The sequence below is a fragment of the Alexandromys fortis genome, unplaced genomic scaffold (genome assembly GCF_014885135.2).
Source record: "Alexandromys fortis isolate MF-2015 unplaced genomic scaffold, M_Fortis_MF-2015_v1.1 scaffold_39, whole genome shotgun sequence".
Lineage (NCBI taxonomy): Eukaryota > Metazoa > Chordata > Mammalia > Rodentia > Cricetidae > Alexandromys > Alexandromys fortis.
In genome coordinates this window covers 2403586-2430149 of record NW_026067918.1, presented here as the reverse complement: position 1 = coordinate 2430149, position 26564 = coordinate 2403586, and the positions used below count along the sequence as shown (strand labels likewise).

Sequence of the window (26564 nt, the reverse complement as noted above, 5' to 3'; positions counted from 1 at the left end):
CGCTTTTCTTCTCAGCTCACTTGGAAACTCACTGGCCTGTAGAAATGGCTGATGATCTGTGTATCCAGCATATTGTCAGACTTGATAGCCTGTGCCAATGCTCACAGATACAGTTTATCACTGCAGAAGTTACAGAAGGGTATGGAAAAGGGGTGTATGTGGGAGGATGCTGAGAGCCAGTCTGGCACAGCTTCCAGGGTCTCCTGCTGGTGGGATCCTGTAAGAACCTGTGTTGTTTTCCCAGTGCTAGTGTCTGTCAGGGGAACTTTCATGAACTTTGGTGTCCAACGTTTTCTCTTGGTGGCTGTCAGACCAGTAGGTAGGCAGGACTGTGTGATTGACACAAGTCACTCAAATTTCAACTCCCCAGAGTGTAGCATTCTTTCATTTCTTTATTTGTTTGAGAAAGTATTGGTTCCTGAGGCTATTAATGTTTTTTACAGTAATCTGCTTCTTACTCAATTTAAAGTATCAGTACAGGCTGCTTTTCTAGCTTGTGTTGCAAAGTTCTTGCACCTGTTATATGGTACTCTTAACATCACAATCCGTTATCACCTATCATGGCTCTAGAATTCAGGTACATGAAAACACTGTTTGTTTGCCTTTTGAGACAGGGTTTCTTTGTATAGCCCTGGCTGTCCTGGAGTTTGCTCTGTAGACAAGATTGTCCCCAAACTCAGAAATCCACCTGCCTCTGCCTCGTCAAGTGCTGCGATTAAAGGGGTGCACCACCACAAACCAGCAAAAACACTCTTTTAGAGACAGGGCATTGGTATGTAGCCTATACTAGTCTTAAGCTTGTCATTTTCCTGACTGTGCCTTTAGGCTTCTGGATAATAGGGATCCCTCATACTTAACCAAAACACTCCTAAAAGGAGGCTGTTCTTAGGGCTTAATTTTTAGTACTTAGGAGCTGGTTAAGGTACAAACTTTCCTTTCTTTGGTTCTTTTTAAAAATTATTATTATTTTATATGCATGGGTATTTTGCATGCATCTATGTCTATCTACCACATGAATGCCTGGTGCCCCTGAAAGTCAGAAGATGGTACCAAATTCCCTGGATCTGAGGTTACAGACAATGATGAACTGCCGTGTGGATTCTAGGAATGGAACCTGGGTCCTCTGAAGGGGCATCCACTGTTCACCAGTAAACCATCTTTCCAACCCATACTTTTCTTAACTTGCAGGGTTTAGACTACCCAGTCTGGCTTTGTTAACACCTTATACCTAGGTATATTGTCCTTTTTCTCTATGTTATATGTTGAACAGAATTAGTCTAAAAACTTTAAAAGAGCAAGAAAGGGAAGACATACCAAAGCACCCTGCACATTCGGTAGAAGTGCTCCTCACTGCAGATGCTAACAGAGGAGTCACACTGTTCATTTACTGATGATAGACCCTTCATGTGGGACATCAGAGAGGACAAGCAGGACTGTAGCTGAATGTGGCCTCTTACTGTCTTTACATTGTTTATGTGCTACGCTTGAGTTTTTGAAGTCTATTTTGTTATATATTAGGGTAGCTACACCACCTTGTTTCTTAGGTCCATTTGATTGGAGATTTTTTTCCCAACCCTTTACTCTGAGGCGATGTCTGTCTTTGATGATGAGGTGTGTTTCTTGTATGCAGCAGAAGGATGGATTCTGTTGCATATCCAATCTGTTAGCCTGTGTCTTTTTATAGGTGAGTTGAGTTCATTTATATTAAGGGATATTTATGACCAGTGATTGCTATCTCCTGCTAATTTAGTTTTCATTGTTGGTGATGTTAATTTGTGTGTTTTCCCCTTCTTTGGGATTTGCTGCTGTGAGATCATCAATTGTCTGTGTTTTTGATGTTGCAGCTAATTTCCTTGGATTGTAATTTTCCTTCTAGTACTTTGTGTAGGGCTGGGTTTTTGGCTAGGTATTGGTTTAATCTTGTTTTGTCATGGAATATCTTGTTTTGTTCTTGTATGTTGATTGAAAGTTTTGCTGGGTATAGTAGTCTGGACTGGCATTCGTGGTCTCTTATTGTCTGCAGCATATCTGTTCAGGACCTTCTGACTTTAATTGTTTCCACTGAGAAGTCAGGTGATTTTCTGATAGGTCTGCCTTTATATGATACTTGGCCCTTTTCCTCTGCGGCTCTTAATATTCTTTGCTTATTCTGTATATTTAGTGTTTTGATTATTATGTGGCGAGGGGACTTCTTATTTTGATCCAGTCTATTTGGCGTTCTGTAAGCTTCTTGTATCTTCATAGGCATATCTTTCTTTAGGTTGGGAAAGTTTTCTTCTATGATTTTGTTAAATATATTTTCTGTGCTTTTGAGTTGGACATCTTCTCCTTGTTCTATACCTGTTATTCTTAGGTTTGGCCTTTTCATGGTGTCCCATATTTCCTAGATATTTTGTGTTAAGCTTTTGTTAGATTTAATGTATTCTTTGACTGATGAATCTATTTCCTCTATTGTATCTTCAGCCCTTGAGATTCTCTCTTCCATCTCTTGTATTCTGCTGTTTATGCTTGCATTTGTGGTTCCTGATCATTTTTTCATGATTTCTGTTTCTATAATTCCCTAGGCTTGTGTTTTCTTTATTGTCTCTATTTCAATTTTTAAGTCTTGAATCATTTCTTTCATATGTTTGATTGCTTTTCTTGGCTTTTGTTAAGGGATTTGTTGATGTCTTCCCATTTTTTGTTTGTCTTTTCCTCCATTTCTTTGAGGGAATTTCTCATTTCTTCTTTAAGAGTTTCAGACATTCTCCTGAAGTTATTTTTTAGGTCATTTTCTTCTGCTTCATCTATAATTGGTTGTTCAGGTGTTGCTGTTATAGGGTCACTAGATTTTACTGGTGTTGTGTTGCTCTTTGTGGTGTTGCATGTGTTTTTACCTTGTCTACCTATCTTTTCCTCTGATTGGTGTAGTTGGGGCTGCCTGTGACTCTGGTGATCAATCTTCCAGGTTCCAGTCGATCCAAGGCTCAGATGGTTGCTCCTCATGGTGCAGTCTTTGCCACTGTTTCACTCACCCGATTGGTCACTCCATGTTCCTGGAGGTTGCTCAGTGTTCCTGTGGAGTTTGCTGTCTCAGGCCTACTCTATCCTAGGTTGTCAGCCCAGACCTGTTTCTGTAAATGTCCCTGGTCTGGATTCACTCCTGCAGAGGTCCCTGCCTTGGGGTTGGTCCTGCAAACGTCTCTGACTCTGATCTACTCTCTAGGAGGTCTCAGACTCCAGTGCGCCCAGACCTGGACCCACAAAGGTCCTGGCTCAGGCCTAGTTCCTTGAAGGTCCCAGACTCATGCCTGGACCTGCAGGGGTCCTGACTCAGGTCTACTTCCTTGAAGGTCCCAGACTCGTGCCGGGACTCGCAGTGGTCTCTGGCTTCAGCCCACTCCCTCAGCAGTTGCTCCCCTGTACCTGCTCCTGTGGAGTTTGCTGTCTCAGGTCTGCTCAGGCCTAGGTTGCAGGCTCAGTCCTGTTTCCATAAATGTCCCTGGTCTGGATCCGCTCCTGCTCCCTTGGGATTCACTGTCCCAGGCCCGCTCAGGCCCAGGTCACTGTCTCAGTCCTGTTCCTGTGGAGTTTGCTGCCTTGGGCCCCGTTCCAGCCTAGGTGACTGGCTCAGTCTTGATTTTTTACAATTTTAAATTGTAAGAAGAAATCAGAAAGAAGGGTACTATTTTGACTCATGAAATTTCATGAAATATAAATTGCAACTTTCATAAATGAAAGTGTCATTTAAAAAGATTTGTGTGTGTTTACGCACACAGATGTGCATTTGGGTACACATGCATGTGGGCACAGCTGCCATGACATACTTGTGAGGATCAGAGGATAGCTTGCAAGAGTCTGTTTTCCTACCATCATATGTGTTCCAAGGATTAAGGTCTGGATGTCAGGCTCGGCAGTACACACCTCCAGCTGTTGCCTGCCTCTCCCTGTTGACATTTATGTGGTCCATAACTCCTCTTTGTGAGGTAGAGACTGTAGTGTTGAGTGTTTATAGCGGATTGGGCAGATTGAACGGCCTCCCAAGTGCTGGCACTAACAGGGCGTGCCACATGACCCAGCTCTCACCTTTGTTCTTCAGGAGAGTCTTTCTCTCCTGACTCTGACCTATGTCAGTGTTGTTTCTAGATGTCATGGGATACATATTGTAATAGTTTTCATTTGAACATTACAGTTGATAGTGTCATTCTGTGCTGTTTTGAAGAAAATATGCATCCTTCTAGGTCTTTCTGTTGCTGTGATAAACACTAACCCTAAGAAAGTTGGGGAGGAAAGGGTGTATTTCATTTACAACTCTCAGGTCACACTTCATCACTGAGAGATGTCAGGGCTGGCACTCCAGCAGGAGTCTGGAGATAGGAAGTAAAACAGGCCACGGAAGAGTGCTGCTCACTGACTGGCTTCTCACGACTTACTTAGCCTGCTCTTTTACATTGCCGGGACCAGTTGCCCAGGGATGGCAAGGGCTAGGGTCTCCCACATCAATCACTATTAGGAGAGTGACCCCCAGGCTTGCCCCCTGCCCCCTGGCCAGTCTTAGGGAGGAATTTTCAGTTGTGTCAAGCTGACGGAAAAACCAGCGCATACATTCTTGCACATTAACGTAGTTCTTAATTAACAATTATATAAATGATTTTTATGTTTTAAAATACAGTTCCTAAGAAGCCAGAATCTACTGATGGTGAAGAAAAGATTGGGAACGAAGAGAGTGATTTAGAAGAAGCTTGTGTTTTGCCTCATAGTCCTATAAATGTAGACAAAAGACCCATTTCCATGAAGTCTCCCAAGGTGAAGTATTCTCTGTGGTTCTTAGATTGGGTGATAGAAACACTGCACACAGCAGAGGAATCTCTAGTGCCATGCCATTGTCCTGAGCATGTGCAGGCTTCTGAGTATAGTGTGTTTTTAGAAGCCTGGCCCCAGACTTCTTATTAACCTTGACTGACAGTGTTCTGTCCAGTCACACTGCCAGAGGACTGTTTCCTTTAGGTTTTGACTCTGTAGTGCACCCCCCACCCTTTGGTTTTTCGAGAGAGGGTTTCTCTGTAGCTTTGGAGCCTGTCCTGGAACTAGCTCTTGTAGACCAGGCTGGCTTTAAACTCACAGAGATCTGCCTGCCTCCCGAATGCTGGGATTAAAGGTGTGTGCTACCAGTGCCCAGCTTTTTTTTTTTTAATGTAGCATTCATTCATTTCCTTATTTGTTTGAGAAACTATTGGTCCATGAGGCAATTAATGTTTTTAAAAAGTAATCTGTTACTTACTCAATTTAAAATAACAGTGACGGGGTGCTTTTCTTGCTTGTGTTGCAAAGTCCTGGGTCCTATTCTTAGTGATAACCAGATGAACAAACAACAAAGCCGCTAGTGCTGATTGTTTACAGTGCATGTTAGTAGAGAAACTAATGGAGCACGCTTTTCTGTTTGTTAGGACAAATGGCAGCCGCTGTTGAATACAGTTACAGGAGTTCATAAATACAAGTGGTTAAAGCAGAATGTGCAGGGCCTTTATCCACAGTCTGCACTGCTTAGTACCATCGTTGAATTTGCCCTTAAGGAAGAGCCGGTAGATGTGGAGAAAATGCGAAAGTGCCTCCTGAAACAGGTAAGACTTTGTGTGGCACGCTTCTTCACACTGAGTCGGACGGAGCACTGACTGTGTTGCTCTTTTGCAGTTGGAGAGAGCAGAGGTTCGTCTGGAAGGGATAGATACAATTTTGAAACTGGCAGCCAAGAGTTTCTTACTTCCTTCTGTGCAATATGCTATGTTTTGTGGATGGCAAAGACTTATTCCTGAAGGAATTGATATAGGGTAAAGCTTTATAAATTTTTCTCAGATATGGGAATCTTGGCAAGACACTGCTGTTCTTCTGGAGTTAAAAGTCTGGCAGTGTTGTGAGTCTAATTCTGTTTCTTTGTTTGAAAGGGAACCACTTACAGACTGCTTGAAGGACGTAGATTTAATTCCACCGTTCAATCGGATGCTGCTGGAAGTGACTTTCGGCAAGCTGTATGCTTGGGCAGTTCAGAATATTCGATGTGTTCTGATGGATGCGAGTGCCAAATTTAAAGAACTGGGTGAGCTAAAGAAAACGTGATAATTAAACGTCCTTATTTTAAAACTGATAGTACGGTAATGATTGTGATTGCAGCAGTGCCATGCCATCGATCTTAAGTGTGTAGTGTGGAGAGTTACTAAAAGTCACTTTTGGAAACTTTGTGCATCAGAACAATAATCTTGGGTGCATTTAGCTTTACTTTAGATTCCGAATGGAACTCGGAACATTTTGCAACAGACAAAATCTCAATATTTTAACAGAATAAATTAGGCTGCATTTTCATGAGTGTTACACCATATACTCTGAGGCATCAGTATCCTACACTAATACTGATTTCCTAGGTAATTTGAGCATTGTAGAGAAATGGCAATATTAGTTTTATGGTGGTAAAGTGAAAGACCCCCAAAGATATTTAGAAAATATGATATATACACTTTGTTTTGTTTATTTTTCGAGACAGGGTTTCTTTGTGTTTGACTATCCCAGAACTCACTCTGTAGACCACGCTGGCCTCAACTAACAGAGGTCCACCCTGCCTCTGCTTCCCAAGTGCTGGAATTAAAGGTGTGCACCACCTTGCCCAGTGCTAAATATATATATATTTATGTAATATATTTATATTAATGTATATTAGTACACACACATAAATTAACCTTAGGGTTTTACTGTGTAGTATGGAGTGCCACACTTTGGGGTTCTTATCCCCAAACTTTTTTTATTTTGTCCCCAAACTTTTAAATTGGTATTTGTTTGGAATTTTTTGGTATTTCATTTTTTTTTTTTTGAGACAGGGTCTCACTATGTATGCTTTGCTGTTCTGGAACTCAAACTTTAAACCAGGTAGGCTTCCAACTCACAGAGGTCTACCTGCATCTGCCTCCAGAGCACTGTGATTAAAGGTGTGCGCCAGTACTCCTAGCTCTAAATAGTTTCTGTGCTGAGACTGCTGGAAACCCTTTCAGAATCTCTGAATTTTTGAAGCAGTATAATCAGGGAAAGCTTAGCTTCCTCCCTTAAACACTGGCATTATTACAGAGTTCAGTTTGACAATAATGGTGAAAATTGTACTAGAATTTATCACTAAACTAACTTAACTCTTCCCTTTTTGTACTTTATCTTGAAGACAAAAGATCGCAGTATGTGGTATGCAGATGATAAGAATATCACAAAATAAAATAGATCTGCCGTGACTATGGGGAAACCCACTGTAAAAAAAAAGTTACATAAATAAATAAGTAAATAATAACCGAGCTCCATTGTGTTGTGAATCAACTGCATTGTGCCTATAAATGAGAAATTCAGCTGAATGTTTATGCTCATTAGGTATCCAGCCTGTCCCCCTGCAAACTATCACCAATGAGAACCTGGCGGGACCAAGTCTGGGGACCATCCCACAAGCTCGATTTCTTCTGGTGATGCTCAGCATGCTCACCCTGCAGCATGGTGCAAACAACCTTGATCTCTTGCTCAACTCAGGCACTCTGGCCCTCACACAGACGGCACTGAGGCTGATCGGTAGGTTGGCTTTGACCTTGGATCCTTTAGAAAAACGTGACTTTTACATTTTCTCCTTAATACAGCACACATTCACATCTACCCATAAAAGCTAGCCTTTTAACTGTGCTGAGTGTAACTGAACAATGTTACTGACATCAACATCTGTTTTCTTTTATTTTCTCTCTGACCGTGTTGTTTTTTAAGACGGGCTCTCACTGTATATATATACCCTTGCCTCGCCTGGCACTCTCCATAGAGGCCATGCTGGCCTCAAACTCACAGAGATCCTCCTGATTCTGCCTCCGGAGTGCTGGGATTAAAGGTGAAGGGTCCCATTAGTGACCATTTGGAGCAGCTGTCACTACTATGTTATTTTAGAACATTTTCATAACCTTAAATGCAACCTGTTTACCCATCACACTTGATTATCCCACGTTCCTGTCCTTGCAGCCACAAATTGACTTTCTGTCTCAGTGGATTTACAGTTTTTGAGGATTTCATGTAAGTGCTGTCGTAATTTGTAGGCTTTTGTCTTTGTATTTTACTGTAAGTCAGTATTTCATTCTTTTTTATGGCTGAAATGTTATTATTTGAGTATTTGACATTTTGATTATCCATTGATGGATAGTTGGGATATTTTATCATTTTACTTTAGTGAGTGATTTTGCTAGGAATGTTTGTATGTAAATTCTTGGATACCTGTCTCTGATTCTTTTGATGGTAAAAGGAGAAAACACTGAGGTCACGTAGTAATTCTGCAGGTGGATGCTGGAGTTTGGAGGGCGCCCGTTGTTCTTTCCAAGTTGTTTAATACTGGAACAGGAAACAGTGTAGGAACATGCAGATGAGAGAAACCCAACAGTTTACTAAGGAAGTATTCTCAGCTGTAATGAGCGCTAGTGAGCCATACTGTTGGGGGCTGGAAGAGTGAATGGCACCCGTACTGGAAGACTGGGATGGTCTTACAGTGTTCAGTTTGTGCACAAGCTCTGTTACCATTAAATGAGAAGGATTTAAAAGAGTGGGGAGAAAAAAGAATTGTGGGTTCTTCCCTGGGAAGATGATTTCTCTCCCTCTCAGCATTCCTTGGTTCCCTGTCTAGGGTTAGACAGGTTCCTGGGTTTCCTAAGAGGTGCAGTCTCAAAGCATGCTTCCTGTTCTTCTGGCTCTTACAGTGGTTTGGAATTCTGCTTCTTCTTCCGGTCATTAGATGGTTTAGGTGTTTGGGTAATTATGGCCTTGGTCAAAAGAATTTAACAATGTTCCTTCAGTTTCTATTTTGTGGGATAATTTGAGGAGTATTGACATTAATTTTTCTTTGAAAGTCTTGTAGAAGTCTGCATTGAATTTCTCTGGTCCTGGCTTTTATTTATTTATTTATTGCTTGGGAGACTTTTAATAATAGTTTCTATTTCACTACCGACTGTAATCTGTTTAAATTGCTTGTGTATTCTTGATTTAGCTTTGGTAGATGGTATATACCAAGAAATATATTTATTTCTTTTAGATTTTCCTTTTTGGTGCAGTATAGATTTTTAAACTATGTCCTTATGATTCTCTGGATTTCTTCTGTCTGTTGTGATGTCCCCCTTTTTAACTCTTTAATTTTATTAATTTGGATCTTCTCTTTACATGTTTTGGCTAATTTGGCTAAACTTTTATCAATCTTACTGATTTTCATTAAGAATTAACTCGTTTCATTGATTTATTTGTATTTTTGTTGTTGATGATGGTGATGGTATTTTATTGATTTCTGCCTGGAGTTTGGTTAGTTCCTGCCATCTACTACTTTTGGGTTATATTTCTTCACTTTGTTCTACACCTTTCAGGCATGTCAGTAAGTCACTGCTAATGTGAGACCTCTAACTTTCTGGGTATCACTTAGCACTAAACTTGCCTCTTAGGACTGATAGTTTGTTTCCTGTATATGTGGGCATGGTGTATTTTCATTTTCATTCCAGTCCAAAAAATTTTCTATTTTCTTTTTAATTTCTGTTTTGATCCACTTTTCATTCAATAGTGAGTTGTTCCATTTCCATGACTTGGTATGCTTTGTGCAGTTTTTGTGGTTGTTGATAACCACTTTTAATCCTTGATGGTCAGATAGGGTGCAGGGTGTTATTTTAATTTTCTTGTATCTTTTAAGACTTGCTTTAAATATAAGTATGTGGTAGATTTGGAAAAATTTCGATGAGCTCTTAGAAAAAGGCACTCCCCCCCCCCTTTTTTTTTGTCTTTGGGTAAAATATTCTGTAAATATATCCTAGGTCCATTTATTTATGCCATCATTTAGCTCCAGCATTTTTCTGTTTAGTTTTTGTATGGATGATCCATCTGTTTCAAGAGTTGAATTTTGAAATCCCCCGCCTTCACTGGATGAAGGTCAGCATGTGATCTTAGCCGTAGCAGTGTTTCTTTGTGAACTTTGTGTCCTTGTGTTTGTGCGTAGATGTTTGGAATGATTCTCTTGGATTCGTTCTTTGACAAGTATGCCGTTCCTTCCCTAGTTCTTCTTACTCATTTTGGTTTGAAGTGTACTTTGTCAGATATTAAATACCTCCGTTGGCTTGCTTCCTGGCTCCATTTGCTTGGAACATTCTTTTCTATCCTTGCGTGCTGAGGTGATGTCTGTCCTTGTTGGAAGGTGTGGTTTTTGAAAGCAGTGGAAGGATGGATCCTGTTTTCTGTTTGTTTGTTTTTATTAATTTATGGTTTTTATTGGTGAACTGAGACCATTGATGTTGAGGGTTATCAGTGAGCAATGTTTGCTGATTCCTGTTATTTTCTTGTCATGGTGTGGGCTCCTCCACTCTTGATTTGCTGTTCTGAGATTTTTTATTTCTTCTCTTTCCTTGAGTGTGATAAACCTCTTAGATTGAAGTTTTCTTTCTAGCACCTTCTGTAGAGCTGGATTTATAGATAGATCCTGCTTAAATTTAGTTCTGTCATGAAATTTTTTTCTTTCTTTGTCTAGTGTGATTGAAAATTTTGCCAGGTGTAGTATTTTGGTTTGGCATCTGTGGTCTCTTACGAGTTTGTAGAACATTGATCCAGACCCTTCTGGATTTTAGTCTTCATTTTGAAGTCAGATATTATTCTATTGGGTCTGCTTTTATATATTACTTGGACTTTTTCTCTTACAGCTTTTAATGTCCTTTCTTTTTTGTATACGTTTAGTGTTTTGGTTATTATGTGTCAGGGCAGTCTGTTTTCTGGCCCATTCTCTTTGGTTTTCTATATGTTTATTGGACCTTGATAGGGATCACCTTCTTTAGGTTGGGAAAAGTTTCTTCTGTGATTTTGTTGAAAATATTTTCTCTGCCTTTGATCTGAGTTTCTTCTCTTTCTATTACGTTTATTCGTAGATTTTGTCTTTACATAGTGTTCCAGATTTTGTAGATGTTTTGTGCCTGAATTTTTTTGGATTTAACTTTTTTCTTTCCTTTTTCTTTTTGCCAGGGTATTTATTTCTTTTATCTTGTCTTTAATGCCTGAGATTCTATGTTTCATCCACTTGTTGGTGAGGCTTACCTCTGAGGTTTTTGTGTGACTTCCTAAATTTTTTAAATTTTAGTTTTACCTTCTTTTTGGGTTTTTGAGTTGCTGCCAGGTGTGGCCATTGGGAGTCCTGGGTAGAATCTGTTCCTTGGTATTGGGGCCTGATATGAATGCCTGGAGATGAGCTAAAAGGGGACTGAGTGGGTCCACAAGAAGGAAAAAAGCTGGGTCTACCATGAGGTTCGACATAGAATAGAGTTAGAAAGGATGACCAGGCCCCTTCATGTGGTCTGCTACAGGCTGGAGATGAGACTGATGAACTTGCCATGGGGGGAAAGTTAAGATCACCTACTGGGTTCCCAGGCTGTGGTGGCCAGTGAGTTTCCAGGTGAGAGTGTCCTTGGGTATTGGAGGCTGACACAAAGGATGAGGCTGGGTGAGAAAGGCTGGGTCCTGCCAGCGTCTGCAGAGTTCCCAGGGAATGGAGAGGGAGGAAAGACACTTGCAGATGGTTTCCTGCAGGGTTGGGGGTGAGACTCCAGTGTAAGTTCTTTAAACTTAGTGCTGATCAGTTCTTCTTGATCTTTGTGCTGTGTGTGTGTGTGTGTGTGTGTGTGTGTGTGTGTGTATGTGTGTCTGTCTATCATGTGTGTCTCTGTGTCAGGATCCTTCTGTGTAGAACAGTCTGCTTTGAGCTCATGATCCTCTTTAGTGCTAGGATTATATGATGTCACCACATTTTCTGATGTGTCTGTAAAAACATAGCACATTGGATGCTGGGAAGATGGCTCTGCTGTTAAAGGAGTACTTCCCCTGATGCTGAGAACCCGAGTTTAGTTAGTTCCCAGCACCCGTGTTTGCTCGTCTACAACTGCCTGTAACTCCGGCTCTAGGACACCTGCTGCCACTGTACCCACATGTGCAAACCCACGCTCAGACACGCAACTTACACATGAATGCAATTTTTAAAAATAGTAAAAATAGGACATTGCGGCTAATTACAGGCTCAGCTGTTGTTCGGCATTCTGACAGGTCCTACTTGTGACAGTGTTGAGGAGGACATGAGTGCTTCTGCCCAGGGAGCCTCTGCTACAGTGTTGGAGGAAACAAGGAAGGAAACCGCTCCTGTCCAGCTCCCTGTTTCAGGGCCAGAACTGGCTGCTATGATGAAGATTGGAACCAGGGTCATGAGAGGCGTGGACTGGAAGTGGGGTGACCAGGTACTCAGAGCTTTCATTAACCTCTTAGCACATCTAACACCAATCAGTGGAAGTTGGAATAGGTGGCTATCTGAACTCGGGACTTACAAGATTAATAGATGACTTAGTTATTGATTTCTGAGCAATAAAATAGAGGCAAAAGACATGAGGACAATATTTTCCTTCCTGTGATGTCACATAGATTTTCTCAGACACACTGCTAAGCATGGGTTTGGTCTCCGTATTCTTAGAAATTAAATTGTCTGAGATCAGGTAATGGCACTCTGTCAATACCTTTCTCTCTTGGGATACTTGACAGAATATTGCTCTTGGGCCTAGTGATTGAGGTCATTGGAAAGGCCACTTTGATTGCTGGGACACTCACTATGCTTTTGTTCAGAGAATCCCCTAGTTGACAGAATTCTTTTCTTTAATAAAGGAACATGAGCTTGTGATTTCATGGCATTTAAAAATAATATGATTGCCAGGCAGTTGTGGTGCATGCCTTTAATTCCAGCACTTGGGAGGGAGAGGCAGGCAAATCTCTGTGTTCAGGACCAGCTTGGTCTACAGAGCGAGTTCCAGGACAGCCAGGGCAGTTACACAGAGAAACCCTGTCTTAATCCTCCCACCCCACCCCACACAAAATAAAAACAATGATAGAATCTATACATTTTTTAGTCATATTTGGGTCAGGAGGAGGCTGAATGAAAATCTCTGTACAGAATTAATACAGGAACCATGGTGGGTCCGGAACAGGACAGTCACTTTCTTACCTAGTCTTTGGTTTTGCTGTTTCAGGATGGGCCTCCGCCAGGCTTAGGCCGTGTAATTGGTGAGCTGGGAGAGGATGGCTGGATCAGAGTCCAGTGGGACACGGGCAGCACTAACTCATACAGGATGGGTAAAGAAGGAAAGTATGACCTCAAGCTGGTGGAGTTGCCAGTGTCATCACAGCCCTCTGCAGAGGACTCAGACACAGAAGATGACTCAGGTGGGTGACTCACAAAATCCTTTAGGTCAGGGTAGCTTGGCAGATTGTTCATGTGTTGGGTGGCTATCCTTTCCCTCTGCAGTGTTAGAAGTGGTCAGGATGCATTGGAAGACACTGCTCTGGTTGCCCCTTAAACACATGATTCTGGTGTAGATGGGTAAAGGGGCTCGGTCCAGTAGCCCGGACAGACTGACGCATCTTCACCTTTATTTTGTGCTTCCTGACGCCCTTCCAGAGTGGGGTGGAAGATAGAGTGCAGCATGTTTGTTAAATTGGATCTTAAAGTCTTTTTATTTGTTTTTATATGTGTGTTTGTGTGTCTTACTTGTATGTGATAAGTTAGGGGACAATTTGTTGGGGTCACTGGTGGTAGGTATCTCTACCTGCTGAACCTTGAAACAGTAACAACAACAAACCTATTTATTTACTTATTTTGTTTGAGGACGCTTTGTTTCTTCCTCCACCAACTTCAAGGTATGGCCCTGTTGTAAGGAGAGCGGGTCGCTTGTTTGTCCCGGCCACCCGGCTAGCTTACACCTGAAATAACCACACAGAAACCGTATTAATTTAAATGCTGCTTGGCCATTAGCTCTAACTTTTTATTGACTAACTCTTATATATTAGTTTAACCCATCTCCATTAATCTGTGTTTTGCCACATGGTTGTGGCTTACTGGCAAGATTCTAACCGGTGCCCATCTCAAGCAGAGAATCCATGGCTTCTCTCACTCTGCCCTTCTTCCCAGCATTCAGTTCTATTTTCTCCGCCTACCTAAGTTCTGCCCTATCAGGCCCAAAGCAGTTTCTTTATTCATTAACCAATGAAAGCAATACATGAACAGAAGAACCTCCTACACCATGGCCCCACCTGCTTCCTTTAAGTTCCTCCCTATTCCTTGATAGTTAGTTGGAGGGTGTGCTAAGAAGAGAGCTCCTGGCGTGGAATGTGAGAGAAGCTGTCCCATAAACTGCAGTGGGCTCAGAGCGTGCACATTTAGTCTAAAATGACAAGTGCTTATCTTGTGGGTGGGTGTTGGCTATACTGTCAGAGCATCTGAGCTATAGTGTGTGGCTCTGGACCACTTGTAGCCCCTTCTTCCCAGCTGTATGGGAGTATTTGTCATTGTGGAGTGAGCCAGGGAAGAGGTGGCAGTGTGACAGAGCCGTGGCCTCCTTGTCCCACAGTTGGACTGACTGGCCATGCACGTGGCTGCTCAGGGGATGCTGCTGCTTTGCCTTTGCTCCGGTTGTAGCTCCTAGACATTTGATAACTTGACGTTTTTGTTTGGTTGGTTTTGATTTTTTGAGACAGGGCTTCTCTGTGTAACAGCCTTGGCTGTCCTGGAACTTGCTCTGTAGACCTCGAACTAACAGAGATCCACCTGCCTCTGCCTCCCAAGTGCTGGGGTTAGAGGCATGCACCACCACTGCCTGGTGATAAGTTTTCTTTTTCAAGATACAAAACTTTGGAATCATTTTATTGCTTATATAGTAAGGTTGCTTAAACACAATGTTACTCTGAAATCTCATTTTCTAGGGTGGGGTAGATAGCTCACTTCATAAAGTGATTATTCTTATGTAAACATGAGGACCTGAATTCTATCTCCAGCAAAAGGTTGGCATGGTAACATGCATGCTTGTAATCCCAACTCTGGTTGGTGTAGATCTATTGGCCAGACTTGTTAACTTAATCAGCAATTCACAGGTTTCTGTGAAAGCCCTGTCTTTACAAACAAAATGGATGTTACCTGAAAAAAAAGACACTGGAAGTTTTTCTCTAGCTTCCACACTCTCTCTGCACCTGCACCTCCTCCTCCTAAATCTCATTTTCTTTGAGGAAGATGGTAGCAAAAATGGTCAGGTAGCCAGTTGCAGTGGCAGGAGGCTTAGACAAGAGAATCTCTTGGACCCAGGGACTTGAGTTAGACAGGGTAATATTGTAAGAGTCTCTTGGGGGGGAAAAAAAAGAAGGGAGAAAGAGAATAAATTTTAAGTTTCTTTTTTTCTTGTGAAGGTCTGTTTCATTTTCTAGTATTAAAAAGAAGCTTGTTAGATCTCTCTGTATCTTCTTAATTTTTCTATGAACCTAAAACTACTCTAAAATTTGTTCAGTTTTTGTAAAGAAAAACAGAGTGTGGTATTAAATACCTTAAATGACATCCCCAGATGATTTTATTCAGGACTGCGGTTTCTTGTTTCTACCGTCCTTTTCAGAAGCTGAACAAGGAGACAGGAACATCCACCCCACAGCGATGATGCTGACCAGCATTATTAACTTACTGCAGACTCTGTGTCTGTCTGTTGGTGTCCACGCTGATGTCATGCAGAGCGAGGCTACCAAGACTTTGTGTGGACTGCTGAGAATGTTAGTGGAAAGCGGAACAACAGATAAGCTATGTATGACATGAATCAATATGAGCACAGAGCCTCAGTGTGGATGCGTGTGTGTGAACCTCTCATGCCTGTGTGTCTGTGGGCCAGTCTGGGTGTGAGACTGTGAGTCAGGTGTGTGTGAGGATTTGTGTAGTAAGGCCCCTGTGGCTGCTGGACCTCAGCATTATAGACATGATGTAGCAAACAACAGAAAATTTCACTAGGGCTGCTTCCTTCTGAGGCTACCAGAGAGAATATGTTCCAGGTTTCTCTAATACTGGTTTGCTTGACAGTTCTTGACTTGTAGGCATGTGAACATAGTCTTTGTCTTCTTGTTTACACTTTGCTCTGCATGTGTGTGTTTGTGTGAATGTGCTTCAGATTTCCTCTTTACAGGGATACCAGTGGACCTCACCCAGGCTATTTATGTCTTCCCCTTGTGAGATGCTAGAGTCAAGGTTAGCACTGAATGAGGGCAGGCATGGGATGGGGGAGGTGTATGTGTGAGGACTACTCAGCCTCTAGTGCTGATCCCTTAGAGCTCTGGAGACCAGGGATCCTCACGGCAGGCTCTCAGCAGAGCCTGCTCCTTCCCTTTGCCTTTTCTTGGACATCTTGTGCTGCAGACTTCACTGCTGGTCTCCTTGTCTTCTGTGCACTCTGCACCACTTATGTCCTTCTCTTGTGGAAATCTTTATTTGCTTTGGGCCCTGGCCCTTCTTGCATGTTATCTCAGTCTTTACTATTAATGCTTAGAGACCTTATTTTCAACTAGGATCGAATGCTGGTGTTCTGACTGAGCACCAGTGTAAAAATGGCAAATATCACTTGAACTTGGGTGGGTGTTTCTGTGTGCCTGAAAATGTGTATGACTGTCAAAGGAATTTGGAGCATGTGTAGCTGTTAGCATGTTTGTGAGTGTGAATGCACACAGATGTGTTTGGATACATTTCTGATGAGTGAGTGCATGTGTGTGTTAGCTCTGTGTGAGTAAATGCTGGTGTGAGACAGAGTTTGTTTGCCATCACTGAGCGTGTCAGTCAGAATTCTCTAGAGAAACAAAACTGACAGAATGAATCTATCAGTATGAAAACAGGGTTATTAGAGTGGCCTACAGACTGTGGTCCAGCTATTTCAACAGACAGACTGAGCATCCAGTGGTTGTTTGGTTCATAAGGCTGACTGTACTGGTCTTCAGTGTATGCCAGAACCCCAAAGAAGTAGGCTCTAATGCCCGTAAGGGCAAGAACTTCAATGAGAGCGAGGAGCCGGAAAGAATAGACGCTTCCTCCTTCCATGTTGTATGTAGGCTCCACACCAGAAGGTGTGGCCCAGATTTACGAAGTGTCTTCCTTCTTCAAATAATCCCATCAAGAAAAACTCCTCACAGCTGTACCTAGCATCCCTGGTTTTAGTTAATGCCAGGTCGTCGGTTAGCAACCAATAATAGAATCACACTGATCTTGTATTGGAAGCATGAAGTTATGTGTATTTGAGTGTTTCAGTGTGGTTGTGTGAGTATGTATGTACGGGAACGTCTGTGGACAAGTAGCTGTGTCAGATGTTGTGGGAATGTGCTTGTGTGTGTCCTAGTTGTGTGGTTGCAAGTGTGTGTCGGAGGGAGTGTCTGTTCCTGACTGTGAGTGCAAAACCAACTATCGGTAATGAGCATGCATGAGTGTCCGTGCCAGTGAGAGTGAGGGTGTGTGGGTGTGGGCCGGGGGGTAAACATGGGCACACATGGCTGTGATAATATGGGAGCAGGTGTTGAGTGTTAGCTGAGCACATGCATTCTGTCAGTGTCTCTGTTGTGAACGTACATAGGAGAGCAAAGGTCAGACTTTTGAGTGTGTCACTGGGAGGAGGCTTGGTTGGTGATAGAGGGAGAAAGTGAGTACATATATGTCCATAGGTAGATGAGCGCAAATGGATGTGTATGCGTATTTTAGCATGAGTAATTGTCTAAGCATATGTCTTCTGTGTAAATAGGGATGTGTGCAAAGTGTATACTTTGGTTCTGTATGCAATATATGATTGTGAGTCTACTAGTGATTGCAGTAGCTTGTGTGAGTGACTGTGACAGACAATATTTGAATATGTCTTATTTTATGAGTTAGTGTCTCAGTATATATGTGAATGTTAGTATGTGAGCTTGTGTCTTAGCTAAGACATGGGTCTTAGTGAGCTTGGAGGGCAGGAATGCAGCATGGGCTGGGGGAAGGTGAGTTGCTGCTGCTGCTGCTGCTGCTGCTGCTGCTGCTGCTGCCATGGGAACTCAGACCACAGGCTTCACATCCTAAGTTGAAAGAGTAGAAAGGAGGACGTGTCCTTTGGACACTGGGAAGTCAGGAGGAGTAGAAAACCTCATTCTCATGGGCATATTAGAATGTCCCTCTAATCCTGTCACTGGAGAAGTAGAGGTAGGATCATGTGTTCTGGCTACATAAGAAAAAACAAAGTAAACTTGGATTGGGCATTTTATGATGTCAGTCAAAATTATGGGGACATTTAAGGCACATGAGATTAAGAAGTATAATAGTTGCACACTGTAAATTACTGCTGTTAGACGTGTAGAAGCAGGGTAAGTAGGTTAACTAGTCTGATTGCATGCATTTGAAAGGGTTTAAATGATGCCATGAAATGTTTTTTGAGCCAACTTAAAGCCTTTCTCCACTCCTGAGTCCCCTTGTAAGGCAGCTTATTGCCCAAAATGAATTGGTAGGTAATTTAACTGTGAGGGTTGTGCTCACACTTGGTTTCTGACTCTTGGTTCAAGCGTGCTCTGTTTCCTCTGGCAGCTCCTCCAGACAGACTGGTGTGCAGGGAGCAGCACCGGAGTTGGTGTACACTGGGCTTCGTCCGGAGCATCGCACTCACCCCACAGGCCTGTGGGGCCCTTAGCTCCCCAAGATGGATCACGCTGCTCATGAAGGTTGTGGAGGGGCATGCGCCCTTCACTGCCGCCTCCCTGCAGAGGCAGGTAATGCGCTGCTAGCCAAACCTAGCTCACTGAGGGCAGTCCTGAGTGGAGCTAGACCTGGTAACCATGCTTCTTCATGGAGAAAATAGCCACGGGTGCAACAGGAATCTCCTTGCCTTGTCTGCCGAGGGTCTTGGTTACTGCAGTCCCTTCAGTTGCTAAATAAGCTTCTTTGCCTTTTCTCAGCTGCTCTCATCTGCCCATGGAAGTAGTAGCACGGTTGCCAGGAATTAAGTTTAAAGAACAGTTTCACTTAAATTCATGCAGTTTGAATTCCTGATAGTCTTTCCTGTCAACCATCTGATTAATCATGAATGTCAAAGTTGCAGATGGTTAATTTCATTAAGAGATAAAGAGAAGGTAAAGCTGTCTGATGTCATTTTGTGTTGTGTTTGAGCAGATCTTAGCTGTCCATTTACTACAAGCAGTTCTTCCGTCATGGGACAAGACAGAAAGGGCACGGGACATGAAGTGTCTGGTGGAAAAGCTGTTTGGCTTCCTGGGCAGCTTGCTCACTACTTGTTCTTCTGACATCCCATTACTTAGAGGTGAGTGGCAGTGCCTGTCCTTGGTGCCCCTGTTTAGTGAGTGCTTTGCAACTTGGTTTTCTCTCTGCTTCAGAATCCACATTGAGGAAGCGGAGGGCGCGGCCGCAGGCTTCCTTGACTGCCACTCACAGCAGCACTCTGGCTGAGGAGGTGGTAGGGCTGCTCCGCACTCTGCACTCGCTCACCCAGTGGAACGGCCTCATCAACAAATACATTAACTCCCAGCTCTGCTCCGTCACACACAGCTGCTCTGGGAAGACTCCAGAAAGGGTGTGTTCCAGGTTTCCAGCAGCATGCTGAGATCCTAGCGGTCAAGTTATCTTTAAACACGAAGTGTTTTTGTTTCATGTTTACTTAAGGGCATTTTGATGGAAATAACTATTAAAGAAATTAACAATTCAGATAGGCATGGTGTTTGCCTGTAGTCCAAGCTGCTTGAAAGGCTGAGGTAGAAGGTTTGCGTGAGCTCACAAGTCTGGGACAATGTAGTGATGCTCTGTTTCCTAAAGTGAATTTATACATAGTGAATGAGATAAAGGACTTGAGTTTAGCTGCACTTCACACTTGCTGTCTCCCTTATAGGCCCTGCTGGAGGACTACTTCCCAGACTCTGAGAACCTGGAAGTGGGGGGCCTCATGGCAGTGCTGGCTGTGATTGGAGGGATCGATGGCCGGCTGCGCCTGGGAGGCCAGGTCATGCATGATGAGTTTGGAGAGGGCACAGTGACTCGCATCACCCCTAAGGGCAGAATCACTGTGCAGTTCTGTGACATGCGCATGTGCCGAGTTTGCCCTTTGAATCAGCTCAAACCGGTATGTAGCTTGGCGGAGCTCTCGAGTGTTGGGGTGGTACTGAAACTGGTGTACAGGTGTTAGAACCTGTACTTTATGTTGTCTTCTAGGAAGCTATCTGTGTGAGTCAGGAGTTCACATAGCTTTCCTCCTGCGCTAGCTTGTACTTCTAGGAAAGGCCTGCCTCAGGGAGCATACAGCCAGGGACTTTTAGACATAAAAAGAGATTGACATTCTGTACGGTAATTTTAAGTATTTAAAATAGGAGTTTCTAAAATGTATTTTTATTGAATAATTTGGCTTCTAGAAATGATTTTTTAAGATAATAATCTTTAGTTAGAAAAATGCTTTTAATCATGGGGAATGCCATAGCTTAGCTAGATGCTGTGCCTGTGCTTTAGGACAGTAGAGAAGGTTATATATAATTCTATGTAACCCAAGTGCCCATGCCTTAGGACAGTAGAGAAGGTTATATATAATTCTATGTAACCCAAGTGCAATTTGACTATATATTTTTTAATAAAACATTTTTGATTATAATAGGAATAAGTACATGTAGTAAATTTGGAATGTACAGAAAAAGTCTTAGATTATAACTACCACCCTGATATATTAGTGTTGGCAAACTGGTAAAGAAAACCTTCATATAGAGCATATCTGTTGTATGTGTACTTTTATCTTTCTGTAGTATCTTTCAGAATTATCCTCAGGCAGGACATGACTTGGAGTATGCATATTTAAATTCAGATCTCATGCTTTAATAAATTTCAGACTTTGTTAATCTCATCAGCAACTCTTTGAAGGATTTTGTGCCCTTTCTTCAGCTTCCTGCTGTGGCCTTTAGCGTAAACAACCTGCCTTTCACGGAGCCTATGCTTTCTGTCTGGGCTGAGTTGGTGAACCTTGCTGGAAGCAAACTGGAAAAGCACAAAACAAAGAAATCAGCAAAACAGGCCTTTGCAGGTCAGTACATTGTGTTCCATGGTAAAATAATCTGAACTGGCATCGCTTGCCCATTTATCAGAGTTGGTTCGTGTGACTGTTGGAGCCTTGGAGTTCACGTAGCACTTGTCGGCTATAGTTAGGGATATAAAGTACTTTTTAGGTTTGCCGTTGACTTCAGATTTGGAACCCCATCACTTCGAATTGCCAGCACCTATTCTTAGCAGACTTTTAGGATATCGGGTTTGTTTCTCCGTTCATGACATTCTCAGGGTCAGCCCTAAAGAACTTTGTCTTTGGATTCTCTTGACTTTGTCTCTAACTGTGGTGGGCAGCTTCCTTAAAACCTTTCCTCCCTTTGGGTCTGGGTAACCACTCTTGGGATTTTCCTCTTCCTGCCTTTTGGTTATTCTCAGAGTTTGTTTCTGTTTCTCTTGCTCTTTATACCATTGAAATCTTGTGGTTTCCCTCATAACCCCATCTCATTCTGTCTCTTCTTTGAACATACTCCCCCTGTTTACTCTCTATATTTGTTGTTGCTCCAACGTCTGTGATGATAAACACCTTTAATTTTGAGTCTGCAGTTCACAGCTCTGAGTGGAGGGCCTGTGAATATAGCAGCCGTTTGCCTCAAATTCAGTCTGTTCTCCCAATTGCCTCCATTTTTGTCATCTTAGTGAACAAACTGGTCTGCCCGTTGGTCCAAGTTTAGTGCTCAAGGACTCATCTAATTTCATTCTCTCAACCTACACTTGCTGTGCTGTCCCCAAGGCCTCCTGCATCCCCTGCTTAGGAAAGTTGCTTCTCTCCTGCATAGGCTATTTTGTGGTCCTTGGTCTGCTGTCAGACACTTGTGGCATGGCTTCATATCACTGGATCAGAGAGCTCATTCTAGGGAAATGGCTTCAGTTAAACTAGATGCTTCTGACAAAATTCCTCCTAGGAATAATATTGCAAGAAAATATGAAAATGTTTTATTTGTGTCTGGTTGAAATTTCAGTAATTTGGGAAACATTTAATTATAGCAGGAAATGCTTACGTGGTTCTAGCCTTCAGTTCAATGCATTAAGATAGATACCTAGGGCACTGAAGAAAGGAGACCTAGGGGTCAGAGGTCACAGTTGTTGGTAATCAGTTCATTCCTGAAAGCCACGACATTGCTTTTCCGTTGTAGAGATGGCACGCATGGTGAACATGAGCTGGATATCTGGTTCTGACTGGTTCTTTTGTTCCATAGGACAAGTAGACTTGGACCTGCTGCGCAGCCAGCAGCTGAAGCTGTACATCCTGAAAGCAGGGCGGGCGCTGCTTTCCCACCAAGACAAACTACGGCAGATACTGTCTCAGCCAGCTGTTCAGGAGCCCGGGACTCTACATGCAGGTATCTTCTTAACGGGGTTTTACGTAGATGTGACAGAAGATACTCTATTAGAAACATGTACAAAGAGCATGAATTAGCAGTTCATAAAAGGAGAGCGCGTGCCTGGTGTGTGGGCTGGCTGTGCTGCAGATGCAGTTGTCAGCTATGAGACCTGTGTATCTGAGGACTGATGCCTGGCTGTGTACAGTGCAGCGGGCCAGCACACTACCTTCAGTAGAGGTGGGTTGGCTGTTGAGAAGTAGGATATACAGATTTTGTTTTCAAATTCAGATGATGGAGCAGCTGCATCCCCTGACCTTGGGGACATGTCACCGGAAGGGCCACAGCCTCCGATGATCCTCCTGCAGCAGTTATTGTCCTCAGCCACCCAGCCATCTCCTGTGAAAGCCATATTTGATAAACAGGAACTTGAGGTACACTTGTCTAACTTTGATCGCTTTAACTCAGTATGGTTAACTGTGAATGACTGACCGACTAGCTCTGTACTGAAGCAGTCCCCTTCCCTAACGTGCTTTATTAATTCATTTTGAGATGCACTCGTAAATCTGTCCTCTGCAGTCAGCTCATGGAAGATGCTGGTTGTTCCCTTTTGCTCAGATGGTCGAGGGCCCTTCTCCTAACCTTCCTTGTTTGCCTAGGCTGCTGCCTTGGCCCTCTGTCAGTGCTTGGCTGTGGAATCTACACACCCTTCCAGTCCAGGCTGTGAAGACTGCAGCTCCAGTGAGGCCACCACCCCAGTCTCCGTACAACACATCCATCTTGCCAGGGCGAAGAAGCGCAGGCAGTCGCCAGCGCCTGCTCTGCCTATTGTGGTGCAGCTCATGGAAATGGGATTTCCTAGGAAGAATATAGAGTTTGCTCTGAAGTCGCTCTCTGGCACCTCTGGGAATGCGTCTGGTTTGCCTGGTATAATTTTTTCTTGTATATGCTTGTTTTTTGGGTTTGAAGTACAGTATTATTGGTCTTGAAGGTAGCTGACTGTTTTTGCTCTTAGGTGTGGAAGCCTTGGTTGGGTGGCTACTAGACCACTCTGATGTCCAGGTTACAGAGTTCTCGGATGCGGACACAGTATCTGACGAGTATTCAGACGAGGAGGTGGTGGAAGATGTGGAGGATACCCCGTACCCTGTGGTCAGTGGTTCCACGTATCCTACCAGTCTTACACGATGATTCAATGTTACTTTTCTCCATCCCTCAAAAGAACCAGTGTACGCCCTGTGGCCAGTTGTGCAAGCTTACCCACAGCTCTGCTATATACAGAACAAAGTTGTCTCTTTTGCTGCTGAGATAATGATTGGTTTTCCTCTATTAAATTTCTCTTAGTTTTAGAAGCCAATGAGAACAATTGAGTGCTGTTGGGTAGAAGACACTGGAGAGCCGTGTCTGTTGTGGTCACAGTTACTCTGCAGACTGAAAGAAGGAGGATTGATTGAGCTGAGAGTTCGAAGCTGTTCCTGGCAGCATCACTAGACATTGTCTGGCTAAAATACAAATAAATATGCTGAACCCTCCATAGTAAGAGGATCATGAGTTCAAGGATGGTTTTAGACTAGCCTTGGAAGTATACCAATACTCTGTTTTTAAAAGTCAAAAACACATGCCATAGTGCTGCATGCTTGTAATACCACTTTGGAGACTGAGGCAGAAGGATCAGGAGTCAGAAACTAGCCTGGGATGCATACTGACAGCCCGTGTAAAAGACCACCATTTAAATAAGCAATCATATTTTGTGTGATATAGTGATTTTTTTATCTGAAACAATTGTTTTATAAAATTCATTTTTAAAAGCTTTGGAAAGTTTTGTTTATTGCAAACTGTTAAGATTCATTTTGCCTAGAATTATGGCTAAGAGGTTAAAAGCACTTGTTGCTTTTACAGAAGACCTGTGTTCAATTCTCAGCACCCACATGATGGCCTACAGCCATATGTAACTTCATCTGTCCTCTGTAATGCCAGGCATGCTTGTAGTGTACATACATCTATGCAGCCAAAACACTAATATAATATATTTAAAATTTTTTAAAAATTTATTTTATATACTGTACTATTGCTGTTAAGGTAGGAAGATTTTTATAATGAAAGTACAGTATTATCTACTGCATTTGTTTATATTATGGATTTCAGTATTTTTGTTTGTTTTTGTCAATAGGGTCTCATTGTGTAGCTCTAACTGGCCTGGAATTTACTATGTAGGCCAGAATGGCCTCAAATTTCTAGAGATCCATCTGTCTCTGCCTCCTGGGATTAAAGGTGTGTGCCACCATGCCAGCTGACAGTCTTTCTTATGTGCCTTTTTCAATTTGTTTATGTGTTTATGTCACTTAGGCTGCTGGTGCTGTTGTGACTGAGAGCCAGACTTACAAGAAGCGTGCTGACTTCCTGAGTAACGACGACTATGCTGTGTATGTGAGAGAGAACGTTCAGGTGGGCCTTGTTTGTCTTTTCATCTGCTTGAGCACCGCCCATATGCTGGGCAATAACTGAGCTGACAGAGGTTCTCGCCCTGCAGGGGGGAGGGGGCTGCCATCCTGGCAATGGAAGGCAGTCAGACTGCTCTTTACTCCCTGCACTCAGGTGGCAGAGACAGGAGGATCTCTGTGATTTTGAGGCCAGCCTGGTTTATAGAGTGAGTTCCAGGACAGGCTCCAAAGCTACAGAAAAACCGTGTCCAAAAAAAAAAAAATAAATAAATAAATAAAAAAAGGAAAAAATAAAGATCTGCTTATTAGAAAGAGATACGGATACCATGGGAACGAGAAGAGACCAGAGAGCATGCCCTTGGGACAATGATTAGATCTATGCTGGGAAGGTTCAAATAGAACTTGAAGTAGTACTGGGAAGTGTCTGGACTCATGCTGAGACTTTGGTAGGAAGGCTTGTTAGATTCTTATGTTGACAGGTGTTTGTTACTGGGTGGACATTCACCTTGCTTGGTCTTCAAGAAGTTTCCCAAACCTAGACCCATTATAGGCCAGTGTGATGGTGATTTTCTAGCTTACTTAATGCTTTTGGATTTATTAGCTTAGGTTTTCTTTTTTTTAAATCAGCTCTAGTTGTTTTACAGTTCTTGGAGGAAAGGCAGAGTAAGCACCCTGTTTAAAATCAGTGATATTAGAGGTTGTCTCTCAGTTTTCTCAGAGATGCATTGGTGGTCGGCTGAAGGTGACCAAGAAGCTTTGGTTTGTTTCTTGTCACCATGATGGATTTATTAGCTGTAGCTTGTGTTTGAGCTGTTACTCCTTCTGAAGATGATACAGGTTCATGTATGTATTTCCAGCGAGGTCTGTTCCACCTGTGCTAAATGCTGCTTATCTTACTTTGCTTTCTGCTACTGTGATAAGGCGTTGACTCCAAAGGTTGATTTGGCTTACATGCCCCAATCATAGTGGGAAAACCAGGGCAGGGACTTAAGGCAAGACTCTAGTGACAGGAGCTGAAGCAGATGGCATGCAGAAATGTAGCTTACGGCTCCCCATGGCTTGTCCAGGAGTGGCAGTGCCCACGGTGGGTTGCACTGCCCCCCTCCAACAATTATTAATCAAGAAAATGACTCACAGACATGCGCACAGGCCAGCCTGATGGAGGTAGCTCCTCAATTAGCGTTCTGACTTCCTTGGTGACTCTAATTTGTGTCAAGTTGACAAACTAACCAGCTCAATATTTTTAGCTTCTTTTCTGGGTCCTAAATAAAATCTTCACCTTTATCTTCTGTCTAGCTGTACTTTACTGCACTTTGCATTTCAATTTCAGGTCGGAATGATGGTTCGATGCTGTCGAACATATGAAGAAGTGTGTGAAGGTGATGTGGGCAAAGTCATCAAGCTGGACAGAGATGGATTGCATGACCTCAATGTGCAGTGTGATTGGCAGCAGAAAGGGGGTACTTACTGGGTTAGGTATATTCACGTTGAACTCATAGGTGAGCACACTCCTTGTTAATACTTTTTATTTCTTAGAGACACGGTTCCCAGAAAGTGAGCACTAATCATAGTGTGTTTGCCAATGAACTCCTTAGGCTATCCTCCACCGAGTTCTTCTTCTCACATCAAGATTGGTGATAAAGTACGGGTCAAAGCTTCCGTAACCACACCAAAATACAAGTGGGGATCTGTTACTCATCAAAGTGTGGGGCTCGTGAAAGGTAACAGCCAACAAAATGCTTTGTTACAGACTACAGTTTCCTTTATTACTATATGCATTAGCATTTCTTTTTACCATGCTATCAAAAGTTTAATGAATATGTCTGAGAAATACAGTAAAGGTCAGAAATAACAGACATAAAAATAGCCAGGTTAAACAAAATAGAT

The 26564-nt window shown here is 42.7% G+C and overlaps 1 protein-coding gene across 1 annotated transcript in view; it reads left to right on the top strand.

Annotated features, from left to right (window-relative positions):
- Positions 1-26564, top strand: part of Herc2 (HECT and RLD domain containing E3 ubiquitin protein ligase 2) — a 145747-nt gene that overhangs the window by 51219 nt on the left and 67964 nt on the right. The window contains exons 31-50 of the mRNA XM_050140027.1: positions 4652-4785; positions 5427-5600; positions 5671-5807; positions 5922-6073; positions 7378-7569; positions 12082-12269; positions 13050-13242; positions 15456-15638; positions 18413-18594; positions 18995-19142; positions 19216-19412; positions 19725-19955; positions 20759-20897; positions 22114-22257; positions 22528-22670; positions 22896-23163; positions 23252-23388; positions 24583-24681; positions 26008-26176; positions 26273-26398. Of these exons, the coding sequence (XP_049995984.1) occupies positions 4652-4785; positions 5427-5600; positions 5671-5807; positions 5922-6073; positions 7378-7569; positions 12082-12269; positions 13050-13242; positions 15456-15638; positions 18413-18594; positions 18995-19142; positions 19216-19412; positions 19725-19955; positions 20759-20897; positions 22114-22257; positions 22528-22670; positions 22896-23163; positions 23252-23388; positions 24583-24681; positions 26008-26176; positions 26273-26398 (3336 nt within the window). The remainder of the gene's footprint in view (positions 1-4651; positions 4786-5426; positions 5601-5670; positions 5808-5921; positions 6074-7377; positions 7570-12081; positions 12270-13049; positions 13243-15455; positions 15639-18412; positions 18595-18994; positions 19143-19215; positions 19413-19724; positions 19956-20758; positions 20898-22113; positions 22258-22527; positions 22671-22895; positions 23164-23251; positions 23389-24582; positions 24682-26007; positions 26177-26272; positions 26399-26564) is intronic.